The 16,124-nt window shown below is 33.1% G+C and overlaps 1 protein-coding gene across 1 annotated transcript; it reads left to right on the forward strand.

Moving 5' to 3' along the window:
- The first annotated feature begins 3,241 nt into the window (after positions 1 to 3,241).
- On the forward strand, positions 3,242 to 5,282 carry LOC131648060 (uncharacterized). Its single transcript, XM_058917854.1, has 3 exons — positions 3,242 to 4,283; positions 4,370 to 4,900; positions 4,999 to 5,282. The coding sequence occupies exons 1-3, from the start codon at positions 3,453 to 3,455 to the stop codon at positions 5,107 to 5,109; spliced, it is 1,473 nt and encodes a 490-aa protein (XP_058773837.1). The 5' UTR covers positions 3,242 to 3,452; the 3' UTR covers positions 5,110 to 5,282.
- The last annotated feature ends 10,842 nt before the right edge of the window (positions 5,283 to 16,124 follow it).

The following is a 16,124-nucleotide window of genomic DNA, read 5'->3' on the forward strand; positions in this document are numbered from 1 at the left end:
CCACCCAAGACTTCAAGTCACTTTACCTTTTCTCTTGTCCTTCTTTGAGCTTTTTGAAAGATAAACAACAACATGGGGTGAGATGCTAATCTCAGTGAGTTCATCTATATTATGGGTTCACTCGGTTCTAGCATTTGTATACTCACCCGGTGTTGTACAAAACCAGAGTTCGAAACACGCTAACTTAATGCTTAAGTGGGATTCGACTTCTTACTTAACCTTGAGAGGAGAACTAAGGACCTACGAATTTTGGCCCAGTTGAATTGAATCTACGAATAATCAATCCGTTGCCCAAGGGTTGGGTCTTACTTTTTGGACAAAGCCCTCAGAGAAATAACAAAATGACATTTCTCATCGCTTCCGATTTTGTGTTTTACTTCCCTTAAGAATTGACATGTGTCACTTCCTCTTTTGGGTCTTACTACTCTCTGGAATATACATGTGTTACTTCCACTTTTGCGTCTTACTACCCTCATGAATTGGCCGAGAAAAGTGGCATCTCAAATATGGGATTAGTACCTTTGGAGAATAACTTATACATTCCATATGTCCTACCTCAAGGCTTATTCTCTAATGTTTCGAACTACCAATTAGCCAAGACGTAAGACTTGAGACTCCACTTTAGAGATCATACAATCTGGAACTATGTCGGGTTATCGGAAATATGTCATTTCATTCCCATTTGAATGTTGCCTTAGGTTTCCTTCCCTTTCTAATGTACTTACTTGCTAAATTTCTTTAGACATTTTACTCAAAAGCATTGCCTACTACCACTAAGGAAATTTGTGTCCCTTTAGACATCGCACTAAGAATCGAGTTGTTTCGGTACACCAATTGGGTATGTGCACATTCTCTTATCTTGATACTTTCACTTCTCACGCCCCGTTACATGTGAGTATGTAAGTGTCATTGTCAGATTCCCGTGATGACAAAATAATACCCTTTAATGATGCGCCTTTAACATACCAACTAGGGTTAGTTTAATTCATTTCAACTTTGACATAACTTCAAGCTATAATTACCTACTTCACGAAGGTACTACTAGCATGCAAGACATTCATCATATACATGACCACACAAGTCAGTCATTGCATTTACATGAGAAAAAGGGAGAAAATATGAAGAAAACTGAGCATAAATCGATTTACATGAACGGTAAATCGGTTTACCCCTTCTCTGCCACGAAAATTGAAGAAAAAGAACAGGTAAATTGATTTACCAGGAGGTAAATCGATTGACCACCTCTCTGCCAGCAAAATTTGAGAAAAGTGGACTTGATCCCTTCCTCTTCAATGCTTACACAAGCTTCTACATGCATCAATGGAGGATTTGGTGGAGGAAAGTTGATTCAAGACCTTCTCCCTTTACTCTCTTCAAACCCGTGCTCCTTTCTCCCTCCCTAAACCTCAATTCAAATTCTGATTTTGGAAAGAGTGTGAGATTGGAAATTCAGGGTAATTCATGAAATTTGAGCTTAAGTAATGATTTGGGGAATTGACCTTAATACCCTTGACTCTTAATCCAAATTACTAATATGCGCTTAAGTTCCATAATAATCTCTAATTTTTTCATAATACCAAATATAATTTTCTTTAAGATTAATAAGATGCTTAGAAAAAAATAGGTCGTTAGACTCTAAATTATCAATGTGTGAGATTATTAGCCGCCAAGTCAAATTAGAATGTTCTTACTAAGTGTTTGCACTTCTTCACATAAATGATATTGGACGCGACTCCTGCGAAAGACAATATATCTATAAGTTATTATGATGTAAAGAGGTTGTTGTCGAAGTTGGGTCTATAAATAAAAAAGTTTGATTGTTGCATTGGAGGTTGCATGTTGTTTTATAACAACGAATTTAGTACAAATGATGGAGCGTTGGAGAAATGTAAATTTTGTAAGAGTCTGAGGTATATTGTCTATAATAAATCAAATGCCCGTAAACAAAAACGTGTAGCAGTGATGTACATGTTTTTGCTAGGGGTTCTTGCCCTAACAAATGTTGTCATTGCGGTAGGGGTGTTCAAAACCAAACCAACCCCATAGAAAACCGCAAACCAAACCAAACCGAAACCGCGAAAAACCGCATTTGGTTCGGATTAGTTTGGGTCATTTTTTAACAAAACCGCACGGTTCGGTTCGGTTTGCGGTTTGTATTTTGTAAACCGAACCAAACCGAATCAAACCGCATTATGTTACAACTTAAATTTTACTTAACTCACATCCAACCCAAACTTAAACCTATCATACATTAGCCTTATGATTACGAACAATTTTCTCATCCTTACACATATAATTTCAGTCCTGATCTTCTCAAATCTCTAACAAAATTATCGCACCTTCTTTGCCACATACATCTTTCCTCTTCTTCTATAATCTCTACTCTCTTATATTCTTTCCTTTTCACCTTCTCATTTTTATGTAAATGTTCCGTATTTCAGTTTCGTTTTTATCGCACATCTTCTTCTCTAATCTCTCAACATTTTTTTTCTTCTTTTTCATCTTCACTAATATTCCGTCTCTTCTAGTTTATGTTTCATTATAATAATTTTTATATTATTTTATGTTTAATATTCCACTTTTGTCTAATTTGATTTTTACATATTAAATAAAAAATTGTTGTCAAAATATGACGAGTTTTGTTGTTATTTGATAGTGTATGAATGTCTAAATACAAAATTATGTTGTCATTTATATGTGTATGTATGGCTCCATAAAATATTTGTAAAAAACCGAACCAACCGAACCGAACCAAACCGCTTTAGTTTGGTTCGGATTTTTTTTAAAAGTCAACCGAACCAAACCAAACCGCACTATTTTTTTCTCTTGCGGTTCGGATGATTTTTTTCGTCAAAACCGCCCAAACCGCACCGCGAACACCCTACATTGCGGGGATTTTTTGTTTTTTATTTTTGCATAGTGAGGAGCTTTAACCTCTGACAAAATCTAGTTTTGCCAACTCTCTTTATATTGAGTTGATTTATGTTATTATATCCATTGAGATTTCACATGGTAAAGATTGACTTAACCTTTGATTATAATGTGACTATATGCTTGTTCATCAAGCTTAGACTAATCCTAATATTGTCTCTTAGAAGCTTCAAGCTAGATGGTCTAGTTGCTTTACTTTATTTAGTAACTTTCATTTTAAGGTTTGTCAGATCTACAGAAAAAATACTTATACTCACAGCATTGCTAAAGTATATGCAATTTTCAGTGATGTTTTACTCTGAAGTATTGATTTAAGTGGTTAGGGATAGGGGTGTCAACTTACTTGACATGTTTTCTCTTCATCTTTTACACATTGATCTTATATAAAAAAAAGTGTTGCATGAAACTGGTAAAACACAGTACTCAATTTTAATTAACCGGCATAGATAGTTGACTTTGTTGCCACTTTGTGCTTCCTTACGCCGCAGTTCTTGTTGTCACACTTTACATATAATTCTATTATGCAACTTTGTTGTATATCTAACATTTCAAAACTCCATTCTCCTTCATCTCCCTTCTTAACCATGAAATCATCACTCAAATCCAAACCTTTAACCAAATTAATTTCAGTCTCATCTTCATTCTGTGCAATTTCTCTCTTATTGTTTATTTCCATACTATTCTTTACAACGTCAAAAATAGTAAGACTAAACATATCTAGTTCCTTAACACCAGCTACCGAATCTGATCCAACTGATGTTAATCATCTTGTATTTGGAATTGCTTCAACTAGAAATTCGTGGCCTAAAAGGAAAGATTATGTCAAACTTTGGTGGAACAAAAAAATGAAGGGTTGTGTTTTTGTGGATAATCTTCCTGATCAAGAAAATGTCACTGATGATTATGTTCCTCCTCTTTGTGTCTCTGAAGACACTTCAAAGTTTCGTTACACTTATAAACGTGGTTTAAGATCAGCGATTCGCGTGGCGCGTGTTGTGAAAGAGATTGTTGGATTGAATAATAATTCAAATGTTAGGTGGTATGTGTTTGGTGATGATGACACAATTTTCTTTCCTGAGAATCTTGTCAAGACTCTTTCTAAGTATGATCATAACCTTTGGTATTATGTTGGTGCTTACTCTGAGAATTATGAAGGGTCTTATGTTTTCGGTTTTGGAATGGCTTTTGGCGGAGGTGGTTTTGCTATAAGTGCTTCTTTAGCAAATGTTTTGTATAAAGTTTTTGATTCTTGTATTGAGAGATATTCTCATCTTTATGGAAGTGATGCAAGGGTGTTCTCTTGCATAGCTGAACTTGGTGTTGGATTAGCATATGAACCTGGTTTTCATCAGGTAATAATCACTTTTTTATTTATTGAATATTTGTTTACTGATTCATTCCTGTAATAATAATCACTTTTTATGAAAGTGGATTATAGGTTGATTTAAGCGGAAATATCTTTGGATTACTGGCTGCACATCCATCAAGTCCCTTGTTATCCTTACATCATCTTGATCTCGTTGAACCAATCTTTCCTCAAATGACAGTTTCAAAATCAGTGCAACATTTATTTGAAGCTGCAAATGTTGATTCACAGAGGATCCTACAACAAACAGTTTGTTACGATAAACAATTTTCGCGGACGATTTCAGTATCATGGGGCTATGCCGTTCAAATATTCCAAAACAATGAACTTTTACCAGATATTCTGAGAGTTCGAGAAACATTCAAAACATGGAAGAAAAAATTGCCTTATGCTGGAATATATACATTTAGCACAACAAAAATGCATCCGGATCCTTGTGAAAGACCTACGATTTTCTATCTAGACAATGTATCTTTGGGTAAAGATGGTATTATTAGCAACTATACGAAATCTTTACGAGATTGTTCGAACGAGAAGATATCGTTGAAGAATTTGGAGGTGGTTAAAGTCGTCGCGAATAAGTTAGACCTTGACACCAAACAGGTAATATTGTTTAGATAGAACTTAATTCTATGCAGTAACATATTTTTGAATTTGGTAATTAGTAATGCTAATTTATAAAATCATACTTTTGTATTCAGCTGCAGAGTTCAAGAAGGCAGTGTTGCGATATGTTGCAGTCTAACTCTGATAAAGTAATGGAAATTGCAATAAGAGAATGCAAATATGAAGAATTGATTTATATGCATTGATAGAATAAATCTATGTACTAAATTTGCTAGAATTCATTCAAGTTTTACATTTGGTAGAAGTCAATAGAAGTAATTATTGAAGTTGTGTGATAATGATTTGTTTTATTTTTTTCAGTTGGGTTCAACCTAACCTTGAAAAGAAATATATGATTGCGAAATGCTTAAGTAAAGTAGTACACACTACACATCAAAGGTTCAACAAATCAATTATAAATGCACTAGTGGAAATATTAAATATCTTCAACTATGAAGTTTGACTTTGATGAAAAAGTTAAAATATTTTTAAAATAACTTTTAATTTTTTAAAATAAATTTCAGGATAAAGATTTTTATTTATTATAGTTTAGATAAATTTCAATATGTTGAGTGAGTAAACATGGCCTAAAATGTTGAGGCTTAAGGCGAAAATGTATTAAAAAAATTGTAAGAGAAACAGGCAGATTCACTAGCATCATCAAGCATGAGACTCAAAATTCCATTGAAATTATTATATGATCGATGTATCTAATAAAGGATCTTGAAAGTCTTAGAGTTGTGAGAGAAAGAAAATGTGAAAGCTCGTTTGGTCGTGTCTGTCGATCTGACCAGAATTTTGTGAAAGTAAGAGAGTAACTCCTAAGATATTAAGGCAACTCACACGCACAAACTTAAAAGCTCTTTTAAAATCTTATTTATTTATCAAAATTCTTTAAAATGATTTTAAGTATGAGGCAGTTGATTAGAAAACTATCAGCTTCTTTTGAATCATTTTTTAAAATACACAATCGATTGGGACCTTAAGCCAATCTATCGGAAGAAGTAAAATCGATTGTATAATTGATTATGATAATGTCTTAATGATTGGTAACGACTCTCTATCCAAACTTTCTAAAATGGGCAAAAATAATGGATTATTTAGGTCATCCAATAGATTAGAATAAGGACCCAATCGATTGGGCCATTAAAATTGCCCGTGGATCGTTTCATTTTTTAGCTTTCTATTCTCCTATATAAAGGATGCACCTCTCCTCCTCATTTCTCACATGAATTCTGAACTTCTCTATTTCTTTAGAATTTATCTCTATTCTCTCTCTCTAAAATAATTTTTCTTTTTACCTAAATTGCCTTAGTGCCTTTGAGTGAAAAATAACTTGTGTGAAAGAAATTGTATTAGTGTCGTGTTGTTGTTATTATTCTCAAGAGTGCGATATTCTTGGGAAATCGAGTTTGGTTCTTGATATTAACCAGTCTTCAAATCTTTGTTTGGTTCTAAACCTTAGTCGGGAAAAGTTATGTTTGGTTATAGAGATTAGCCTGGAAAATCTCAAATTGGTTCATTAGCTCATCCTAGGGGTGGCAATTGGATCCATTAAGCTAAAATCCATTCAATCCATCCACCAAAAAATCTATTCAATCCATCCACCATATAAAAAATAAGTTAATGGATGGATTATATCCATCCATTTATATACATGGATAGATCCAATCCATCCAACACATTTTGATAATCCAATGGATTATTTTTATTTTATACTTTAAATGGTTTAAATTAGTTTTTAAAAATAATAAAATTTGAAAATACAAAAAATCGAGTTTCTTCATAAAATTGAAATATCGAGTTTTTTTTTTTAAAACGAAAAAATCGAGTTATTTTAAAAAAACAAAAAAATCGTGTTTTTTCGGAAAAATGAAAAAATTGAGTTTTTTTTAAATAACAAAAAAATCGAGTTTTTTCGAAATAATGAAAAATCAATTTTTTCGGAAAAACGCAATGGCGGGTTTTTTTCCCGAAAAATCGGGTTTTTTCGGAAAAACAGAAAATCGAGTTTTCTTCGAAAAAAAGAAAAAGTCGAGTTTTTTTTGAAAAAAAATAGAGTTTTTTCGTAAAAACGATAAAGCCGAGTTTTTTTTAGAAAAACGAAAAAAAATCGAGTTTTTTCGGAAAAAAATGAAAAATCGAGTTTTTTTGGAAAAACAAAAAGTCGAGTTTTTTTTCCTGAAAAACGAAAATTCGATGTTTTTCGGAAAAATGAAAAGTCGAGTTTTTTTCAGAAAAACGAAAAGTCGGGTTTTTTTCGGAAAAATGAAAAAATCGAGTTTTTTTGAAAAAATCGAATTTTTTCCGGAAAAACGAAAAAATCGAGTTTTTTTTCCAGAAAAATGAAAAATCAAGTTTTTTTGGAAGAACGAAAAATCTATTTTTTTCTTCAGAAAAACGAAAAAATTCAAGTTTTTTCGGAAGAACGAAAAAAATATTTTAGAATATTGATCCGCTGTCGCGCGCGGATCAAAGACGAGTATTTTGTAAAACGGTAGTTTAGCAGTAACGACAACTCGAATATCATTCTCACGAGGATTCTTGTATCTTATTAACTAACAGTAACGATTAATGGGGGTTTTGGTTCAAGATCGATTTAATAAAGAAATTGCAATTAAGTGATTAACAAAAGTGATTATAAAATAAGCTGCTCTACTGATTCGGGTTCCTACTCATCATCGATTACTATATGTTTAATTCCCTAATGGATTCTCAATCCCATTCAATTACAACACCAATCAAACAAGCGCGAAAGATATTGTTTCAATTATATTCCTGTTTGCCGAATTAAGCATTCGGTTAGAGATTACGCGAATTAACAATTAAGCAAAGTTAAAAAGCGATTATAAATTAAGGAACACAATAGATCGAATTTAACAATCTCTATCCTATAACAACAATCGAATTAAGCAAACGATTGTATACGAATTAAGCAAACGATTTATAGGAAGAACTTGAAAGGAAATCGAAATTCAATTGAACATTATAATAATCTCTAAGATTGGAACCTGAATACAGTACAAGCGTAAGAAAATAAAATTTGTAAATAGTAAAGAACATGAATGTCAATTGTATGGCCAAACCTAGGTACTAGAGAGAACCAAACGGTTTACAGCCCAACTGGGTCAAATACATAACTCAGCCCAATACAAATGACCCCAAACTAAATAAAAAACTATTGCTGCAACTTCAAACGCACTTCTAGAAAATATGTGTTCCGAATCTGACTTCGACTCCAACACAAGAATTGTAGATCTTTCTCTTAGCTTTCCGACGATTATTAGAACGCCTCAATCGGATTTCTGAAATTCCATTTATGATCGTTTCCGTAAAAGCTGCTAAAGCTGAAAATTAAGTACGAAAATCAATTAAAGGCAAAAATAAAGTAAAATATAAAAACATAATAAAACATAAGAAGAACCAAAATAAAGTAAAGAAATGACTAAGTAAAAATATAGGAGAATGTGCATCAAGATGCACTGATCAAATATTAAATTTTTTTTTATGAATTTAAAAAAAATTAATAATTTTTTAATAATTTTTTAGATGGATGGATATCCATCCATTATAAATATGTTAATGGATGAATTTTATTCTTTAATGGATGGATTGGATTGGATTTTTATTAAGAGAGTTTAGTGGAATGGTAATGGATTAATGGATTGGTTTGGTCCATCCATTAACCATCCAATCCATATCCATCCAATCCATCCATTTTGCCACCCCTAGGCCTCTTCCCGAATAAATGCTTTCTTTTTAGTTGCGGATAAGCCATTGTAAAATCTCTAGATTCGATTGTATTAAAGGTTTGGGGTCATAACCTATAAAAGCTCATGTTCATAGTTAAAATCTCAAGAAGAACTCTTAGGGGCAGGACTAGGTCATTGTTTGGGCGAACCTGAATAAATCACTGGTGTCATCTCTCTAAATCCTTATCTCTTCATTTATGAAATTTAATTTACCACTTTTATTTTTCATTGTTCAATTTAGTCTGATCTTAAAGATTACTAACACAATTCATCTTTTAAGTAACGATACCTTAAATTTAATCGTGAATTTTGAATACCACAATTTCACACTCCTATATTGTTTTAAGTCACTGGTCCAACAAAGAAGTGATCCAATATGGTGAAGCTTATGGATATCAATATATAAGTTAATCAGTAGCTGCTTAGTTTTGATGATGACATGGTTTTGATGAGGACAACACTTGAAGTCAAGCAATTGCTGGAAACAGCTCAAGCGATCAAATATGCATAAGGTGGTTGATGAAGATATCCTTTTGAATTAAACTAAAGACATTTGTATAAGTCAACATTGTAGTCCAACGTCTCTCAAGTGAAGACTTATGGTTTATGATCACTTGTAATTTAAACTTTTAACATACTAGATGATGGTAACTTATATGGAAATATCTCAATCCTCATCAAGAAGACTCGAGGCTCTTGTGTGATGCTAAAGTCAAATATAATGTTGCCATGACTTGAAGCTTCAGAGTGTGAAAGAGAGGAAGTAAGAAAGCTCGTTTAATCGTGCTTGTTTAAGTGATCAGTGTCTTGTAAAGACACAATAGTAATTTTAATTTGGAAGTATTATGGTTAAACCATACATACACACACTTAAAATATTGAGAAGCATATCATTTTATAATTAAAATAACCAAAAATATTTTTGGAGCCTAGCTAGTTGATTAAGGGAATGTCTGCTTAATTGAGAAAATATTTTTTAAATTGTCTAATCGATTAGATTTATAGCATAATCAATTATATGATGCCTAATTAAATCTCTAATGAATTATGACAGTCTCTTAATGATGTTAAAGACTCTAAACCTTCTATTTTAGGAAGCCACAATTGATTATTGGCATTGCCTAATCGACTTACCTAATTTATTGGGTCATTTATTTGGCCCATGGATTGTTTTTAAATTTACACAATTTCTTGGCCTATAAATAGAGAGATTATCTATCATTTCAAAAATCTTAAAAACGTAAAAAAATACTTCAATTTTCTTTTCTCTCATTACCTCTCTAAATCTTTATTGTTTTTCTCAAATACTTTAGTCTTAGTGTTTTGAGAATGTTTTTGAGTCTCATTGAAGTTATTGTTCTGGGTGAGGTCATAAATATAAATTTACCAAGAGTAGATTTTTTTCTCTTGAGTAAATTATTCTTTCTTAGGAAGTAATTATTTTGGTTGGAAGCTAAACTACTTAAAAATCTCTTATTGGATTTCGAGGATCAGTTTAATTCTCATGTTGGTTTATGAGCTTTGACATTAAAAAATATCTCTTTTGGTTTGTGGAAATCAGCCAATCAAAATCTCCACAATGGTTATTGAGCTCAACCTATTAAGAGCTCTATTGGTTCGAGATCGGTCAGGTATAAAATCTCTCTTTATTTCTGCGTTCATCCTCATGTAAGAACTCACTAGGTTCGAGATCATCCTAGTATAAATTTTGGTTTAGTTCGTGATCAGCCGTATAAAACCTCAGTTTGATTTTGAAGATATCAACACAAAACTCCATCCTAGGTTGAGATCAGCCTGTGCAAAATATCTATTTTGTGTGAAGAAAAATTGCTTCAAGCTTGTTTATTGTTTGGATTAGATACTAACCACCTAAAGCTCTGTTCGTTTTTTGGTTAGAAGTTATCCTGAAAAACTTCATATACTTTTATAAAGGGGTTCGTAGGCTTAACATTCTAAAAGCTCTTAACCAATAATGAATACTCTCTAGATTATTTTTTGGGGAGATGAGTAGGTCACTTCTTTGGACAAAACCTCTATAAATCTTCAATGTCATCTCTTTTCCCCTATCTTTTTAATTTTCACTTAATTTCTTTACATTGAATTTTCGATGCATACTTATTCAACCGTTTTTTATAAAATATTTTTAAACTCTGTTTTTAAAAATAATGTTGTCTTAAATTAATGATTTGCAAACCTCCACAATTCACCCTATCTGTCTTGTGTATGGAGTCACAAGTTCAATAAGTGGTATCAGAGTCTAACTTCAATTTGAAGACTAAGCGTCTGAGGAGGAATGTGACTTTCAATACAGTTTTTAACAAGAAGACTTTCCTAAACACGCGTCCATTGTTTAATGGTGATAGGTTTGAATTATGGAAAACTAGATTTAAAAATATTCATTCAAACTTTTGATCTTAAACTGTATGAAATAACAATCAATAGTTCGTTTATTCATACTCATTGAATAAATGGTGAAGTAGTAGATAAATCTGATTTTATTTGGAACGTAGAGTAAAATAAAAAGTTTGAAAAACTAAATTTTTTTAGTCATCTCTTAAATTGAAAATTGATTATTCTATGTACTTAATTGTAATTCCCCCAAACAAATGTGGAACACTCTCAAAATGATTATGTAGTTTCTCCAAGCATCATATAAGAGAGAATGAACACACGAGGCGAAGAAGATGAATGTTTCCTTCATAAATGTTTTTCAACCTTTAGAAATTGTAGAAATAACCTAAGAACCTTTGTCACTAACAAGATTTAAATATTGGAATCAAGAAATTGATCCAATCCTCATATCAAGTGATGGGAATTGCTTTGGTTGTGAAGATGCAATCTATTAGAGTGGTTCTTGGGCTAGCCGCTAGTCTTGATTTGGAAGTAGATCAAAAGGACGTGAAGACGACTTTCCTTCACGAGATCTATGTAACACCCTAAACCACGCATATGAAATATCTCATGATTTAATTATAAATTACAACCACATAAGGTGTCACATACGTCATAATAACACATCTTGCGCCATACCACGGGTTTTAACATAATAATTCATAACATATCATTGCATTCTCACTTCTAATTTAAAGTATCGTCGCAGCGGAATCATCAACAACAATTAGATATAGTTTCAACTTTCAACTTTAATTATCAAGGTAAGAGAGTTGTAAAAGGTCTAATCAACGACCAAATGCTTAACAAAAAAAAAATAGTCTCATGACTTCAACATAACAAACAAAAGGAATAAAAACGATTGTTCTCCACCCGATGTTACATAATAAGAGTAAGACGCCACTACATACATAAAGAGATAAAACTATGGAAGAAACTCCAAGGCTATCTTCCACTTACTTCAACAAGATACTCCGGAATATCTGCTCGATGCCCATGTAAAGGGAACATTCAAACAGAAGGAGTGAGAATACAATTCAATAATTAGCGGTAGAGAATATTTGGAAGTATATTAAACAACAACAACAAACATCAATCACGACGGCATAATTATATCAAGTATTCTCATCGACACATCATAGCACAATAATAAATCACCAAGATGCAACATAATGCAAATGTACTCAACAACTGACTCAACATGCATGCGGTGCCAAATTATGAACACTTAGGTTCATTCCACTCTGTGATCCCCACCATAGTATCGATTCCCTCTTGGAACCGGAGTGCACCAAAATCATTACTATCACCATAGGTAACACTTCACTAATCCCCCAACATAGAAATTAGCTACTCGCACGCGAACCATCACCATAAGATCGAGGCTCATCATAAATAATTGAAGTTCACACAACATGAATGTATGGACTCTCAAGCATGCAACAAGAACACATACACTTGGTCCCTCTTCTGATTGTGTATGCCACCAATGACATAATCACTAAAATCATATCATGAACATATCAGAACATGTTTCATCATTAACAACATTACCATGATAGTAACAACATAATTTCATCATTATCATACAACATTAGTACACAACAAAACGGTTCATTAACAAAAACAGATAAATACATTCAAATTATCGACTTATTCAGACTCTGGATAGGAAATCGCGTCACCTTTCCAACGCTTGAAATGGAATTTCGTTTGAACTTACGGTTTAAAAGTTATGATCAAAATACTCGACGAAGCAATCTATTGACATCAGGAAATCGATTGACTGGTCATACCGTTACGTGACTTTTTCAAAATTTCCAGTGGACCAATCGATTGCTTGAGGGAGCCAATCAATTTTCTCAGCCTCCTGTTACATATTTTCACCAAATTTTGGAAGAACCAATCGATTGCTTGAGGGAGCCAATCGATTTTCTCAGCCTCCTGTTACATATTTTCACCAAATTTTGGAAGAACCAATCGATTGCTCCAGGACCTCAATAGATTAATCCAGCCCTCTGTTGCGTTCTCTCCATAATTTCCATGTGAACGCGATTGGTATCAGAGGCCCAATCGATTGGCCTAAGCCAATTTCCCAAAACCTGTAACTTCCCATCACGCAATGAAAATCATTTAATTCTCAAACCTTTTCCAAACGCCTCCTTAACATCCAATGGCTTATTTTTCAGGTTTCTAATTATAGAGAATAAATTTCTATCCTAATTTCATTATGTATCCATCAATTAACATCAATTCAAAAATTTAACTATTATCATCAAGAACCTAGCATATCATATCATATCTATTTCTAAAACCTTCAAACTTCATCAATAGGGGACATATATGAACACTATAAAACACATTTTCATTCAACAAACCTCAACATTCATCATTAGTCCAAAATTCAATCAAATAAATCACACAAAATTCATTAAAAAATATATAAATAATGATATAATCTATATTGGGGTGTTACAATCTACATAATAAATTTATATGGAGCAACTGGATGGATTTCAAAAGAAGGGCAAAGAAGACTATGTTTGCATTTTGGTAAAGAGTCTTTATGGGTTGAAATAAGCACCTCGTCAATGGTATCAAAAGATCATCTCAGTGATAATTGAACATGGGTACAAGATGACCAAGGCCGATCATTGTATGTTTTTCCAGAATTTCTCTGAAGGTGATTTCATTATTCTCTTGCTTTATGCGGATGATATGTGTCATAACCCAAAATTTGCCCACCACATTTTTATACTCAAGCTCATCCAAGTATCAACGGCTCAAGATCTAATTGGGTGCACACTCTCCTAAACAACAACCCTCTAAATTAGGGTTTTGTATTTCTCAAAGTAAAATCAAGTTCTAAGACCTAAAATGGATCCCATGGTCTCTCATATGCTTCAAAGTACCCTCATGCCAAGTTGCAACCCCTGATTCAAAGATTGCTCACTCAATGGCCCAAACGATCAATAATCGACTGGTTGACCTAAAAGTCAAACTATGGTCAAAACCACAGTCAAAACTTCTGATTTTTGGTCAAGATCCTCATTATGAAGTATCATTCATCATTTGATCAAGGATTGATCATGATTCATCAAGAGAAGATCAGAAATCAACAAAATCAAAAGTTTCTAAATTAGGGTTTCATAGAAGAAAGTCAACTGAACTTTAACCAGCCATAACTCCTGCATGGAACATCAAAAATTTCTCATCCAAAGCTCATTTTGAAGGAAATTGAATTATCTACAACTTTGTCTCTCACATGCCAAGTCTAAAAATGCTTCATTTGAGAGGTATGGACCAAAACATTATAGGTCCTTTTCAAAAGTCAATCAAAAGTCATCTTTTTCAAAAGAACACACAAGGAGCATGGAAAATTATTTTGACATGAGACCAAAAACACTGGTTAGAGGACTCTTCAAGGTTTCTAAAAAGTCCTAGAACTCTTCCATACCTCAAAATTTGAGGGAGATATACCTTGTCAAAGTTGGACAAATTTGAGAGGGAAAATGTGAAGAAAAAGGCTTCAAAAGGAGTTTCTTTGCAAATGGGCCCATGTTTTTAAAACCCAATCTCCTTCCTCATGATATTGAGAGCCCACAATCTACTTGCCACGAAATTATTTAGTTTATTTTGTTTATTATGATTTTTATTCAATTAAAAATCAAATAAATCAAGAGAAAGTTAAATATTTGGTAAATATATGATTTGGATTTAATTCAGTCACCATTTAAATCAGATATTTGATTTAATTTTGTGCAAAATAGATTGGCAAGGGAAAGATGGAAAAAGAACCAAAAATAGCAAGTTTGCATATTATTTTTCAATCAAATTTCTCCATTCAATTATGGGCTTCTCTTGGACTTTTCTTGACCTAATTTAGTCCTCATATATATGCAAACACGTTCAGTACAAAAGGGAGAAAAAAGAGGGCAGAGCAATTAGGGTTTTCAAGTTTCCAAAGCTTCAAAAACTAAGGCACGAGTGAATTTGAAGGGAAGCGATTTTCAGAGCACCCCAACCATCTCAATTCGTCTCTGAGGTATTAGAGAGGGAGTTTGAATCGTTGTTTAAGTTCCATAACATTTATAATGCATGTATCATGTCCATCATATTCATATACTTGCTAATTTTGATACCTTATGTTTTAATTTATTTTGATCAAAACTAATCATATGAATGAGTTCCTGGTGATAACTAGAGAAGATCCAAGGCATTGGTACGAAGTTTAAGGACTGGGAACGCGAAACACCATTGTCATGATGTTAAGAAGTTTGCTCTCGTATTCAAATATTCAGGCCGTTTCGATCCAAACCAATGCCACCATCGTGTTCGTAGAGTCTCAATTAGTGAACATGGGCACTCTTTAATCTTTGTTTAACGTGTTTTATGAGTTTCCATGTTCTCCAGATTAGCTACACAGGTTTCGTAGCAAAGATCAGCAGCAAACTCGTAGCAAATGGCTTGGAGAAGATGATGAATAGTCATGGTGACTTGCTGACTCCACGTGCTTCAGCGTGAGTGGCCGGTCAGCATGTGGACTTTCTCTCCCCTTCTCTGAATGGCCGGTCAAAAGTCAGAACTTCCTCTCTCTCAATTTCATTGGCTGCAGCGAAACGTGTGGGCCCAGTTCAGATAAGTTCTTTTGACTTTTTCCATTAAGTTCCTTTGCTTATATTTATTTTATTTTGGTTAATTTATAAACAACAATAACGCGCAGTACAGTTGGCCAGGAGCGTGTGTCTATGATCAAAAGGGAGTGGGTTCGATTTCCACTCTATACATGTTAATTTTTCCAGATTTTATTCAGTAGATCTTGTGTAGGCACAATATTCATACCTGTGGTGTGTCCTCAGCGCGCTACCGTCAGATCATCAAACCCTTAGATCCAACGCCTATCAAATTAATGGTACACCATGGGATTTACCAGCGTGACACACCTAGAGCTAAGTTCTCTTATTCCTCTTTTAGTTTTTATTTTTATCTTTTATACACCTTTTAATAATTTCCTTTTTCTTTTCTTTTATATATATATTTTATTTCATTTAAGTTTTTTATCATAATAATTTCATATA

Source organism: Vicia villosa, linkage group LG2 (assembly GCF_029867415.1).
Source record: "Vicia villosa cultivar HV-30 ecotype Madison, WI linkage group LG2, Vvil1.0, whole genome shotgun sequence".
In the NCBI taxonomy this organism is placed as follows: Eukaryota; Viridiplantae; Streptophyta; class Magnoliopsida; order Fabales; family Fabaceae; genus Vicia; species Vicia villosa.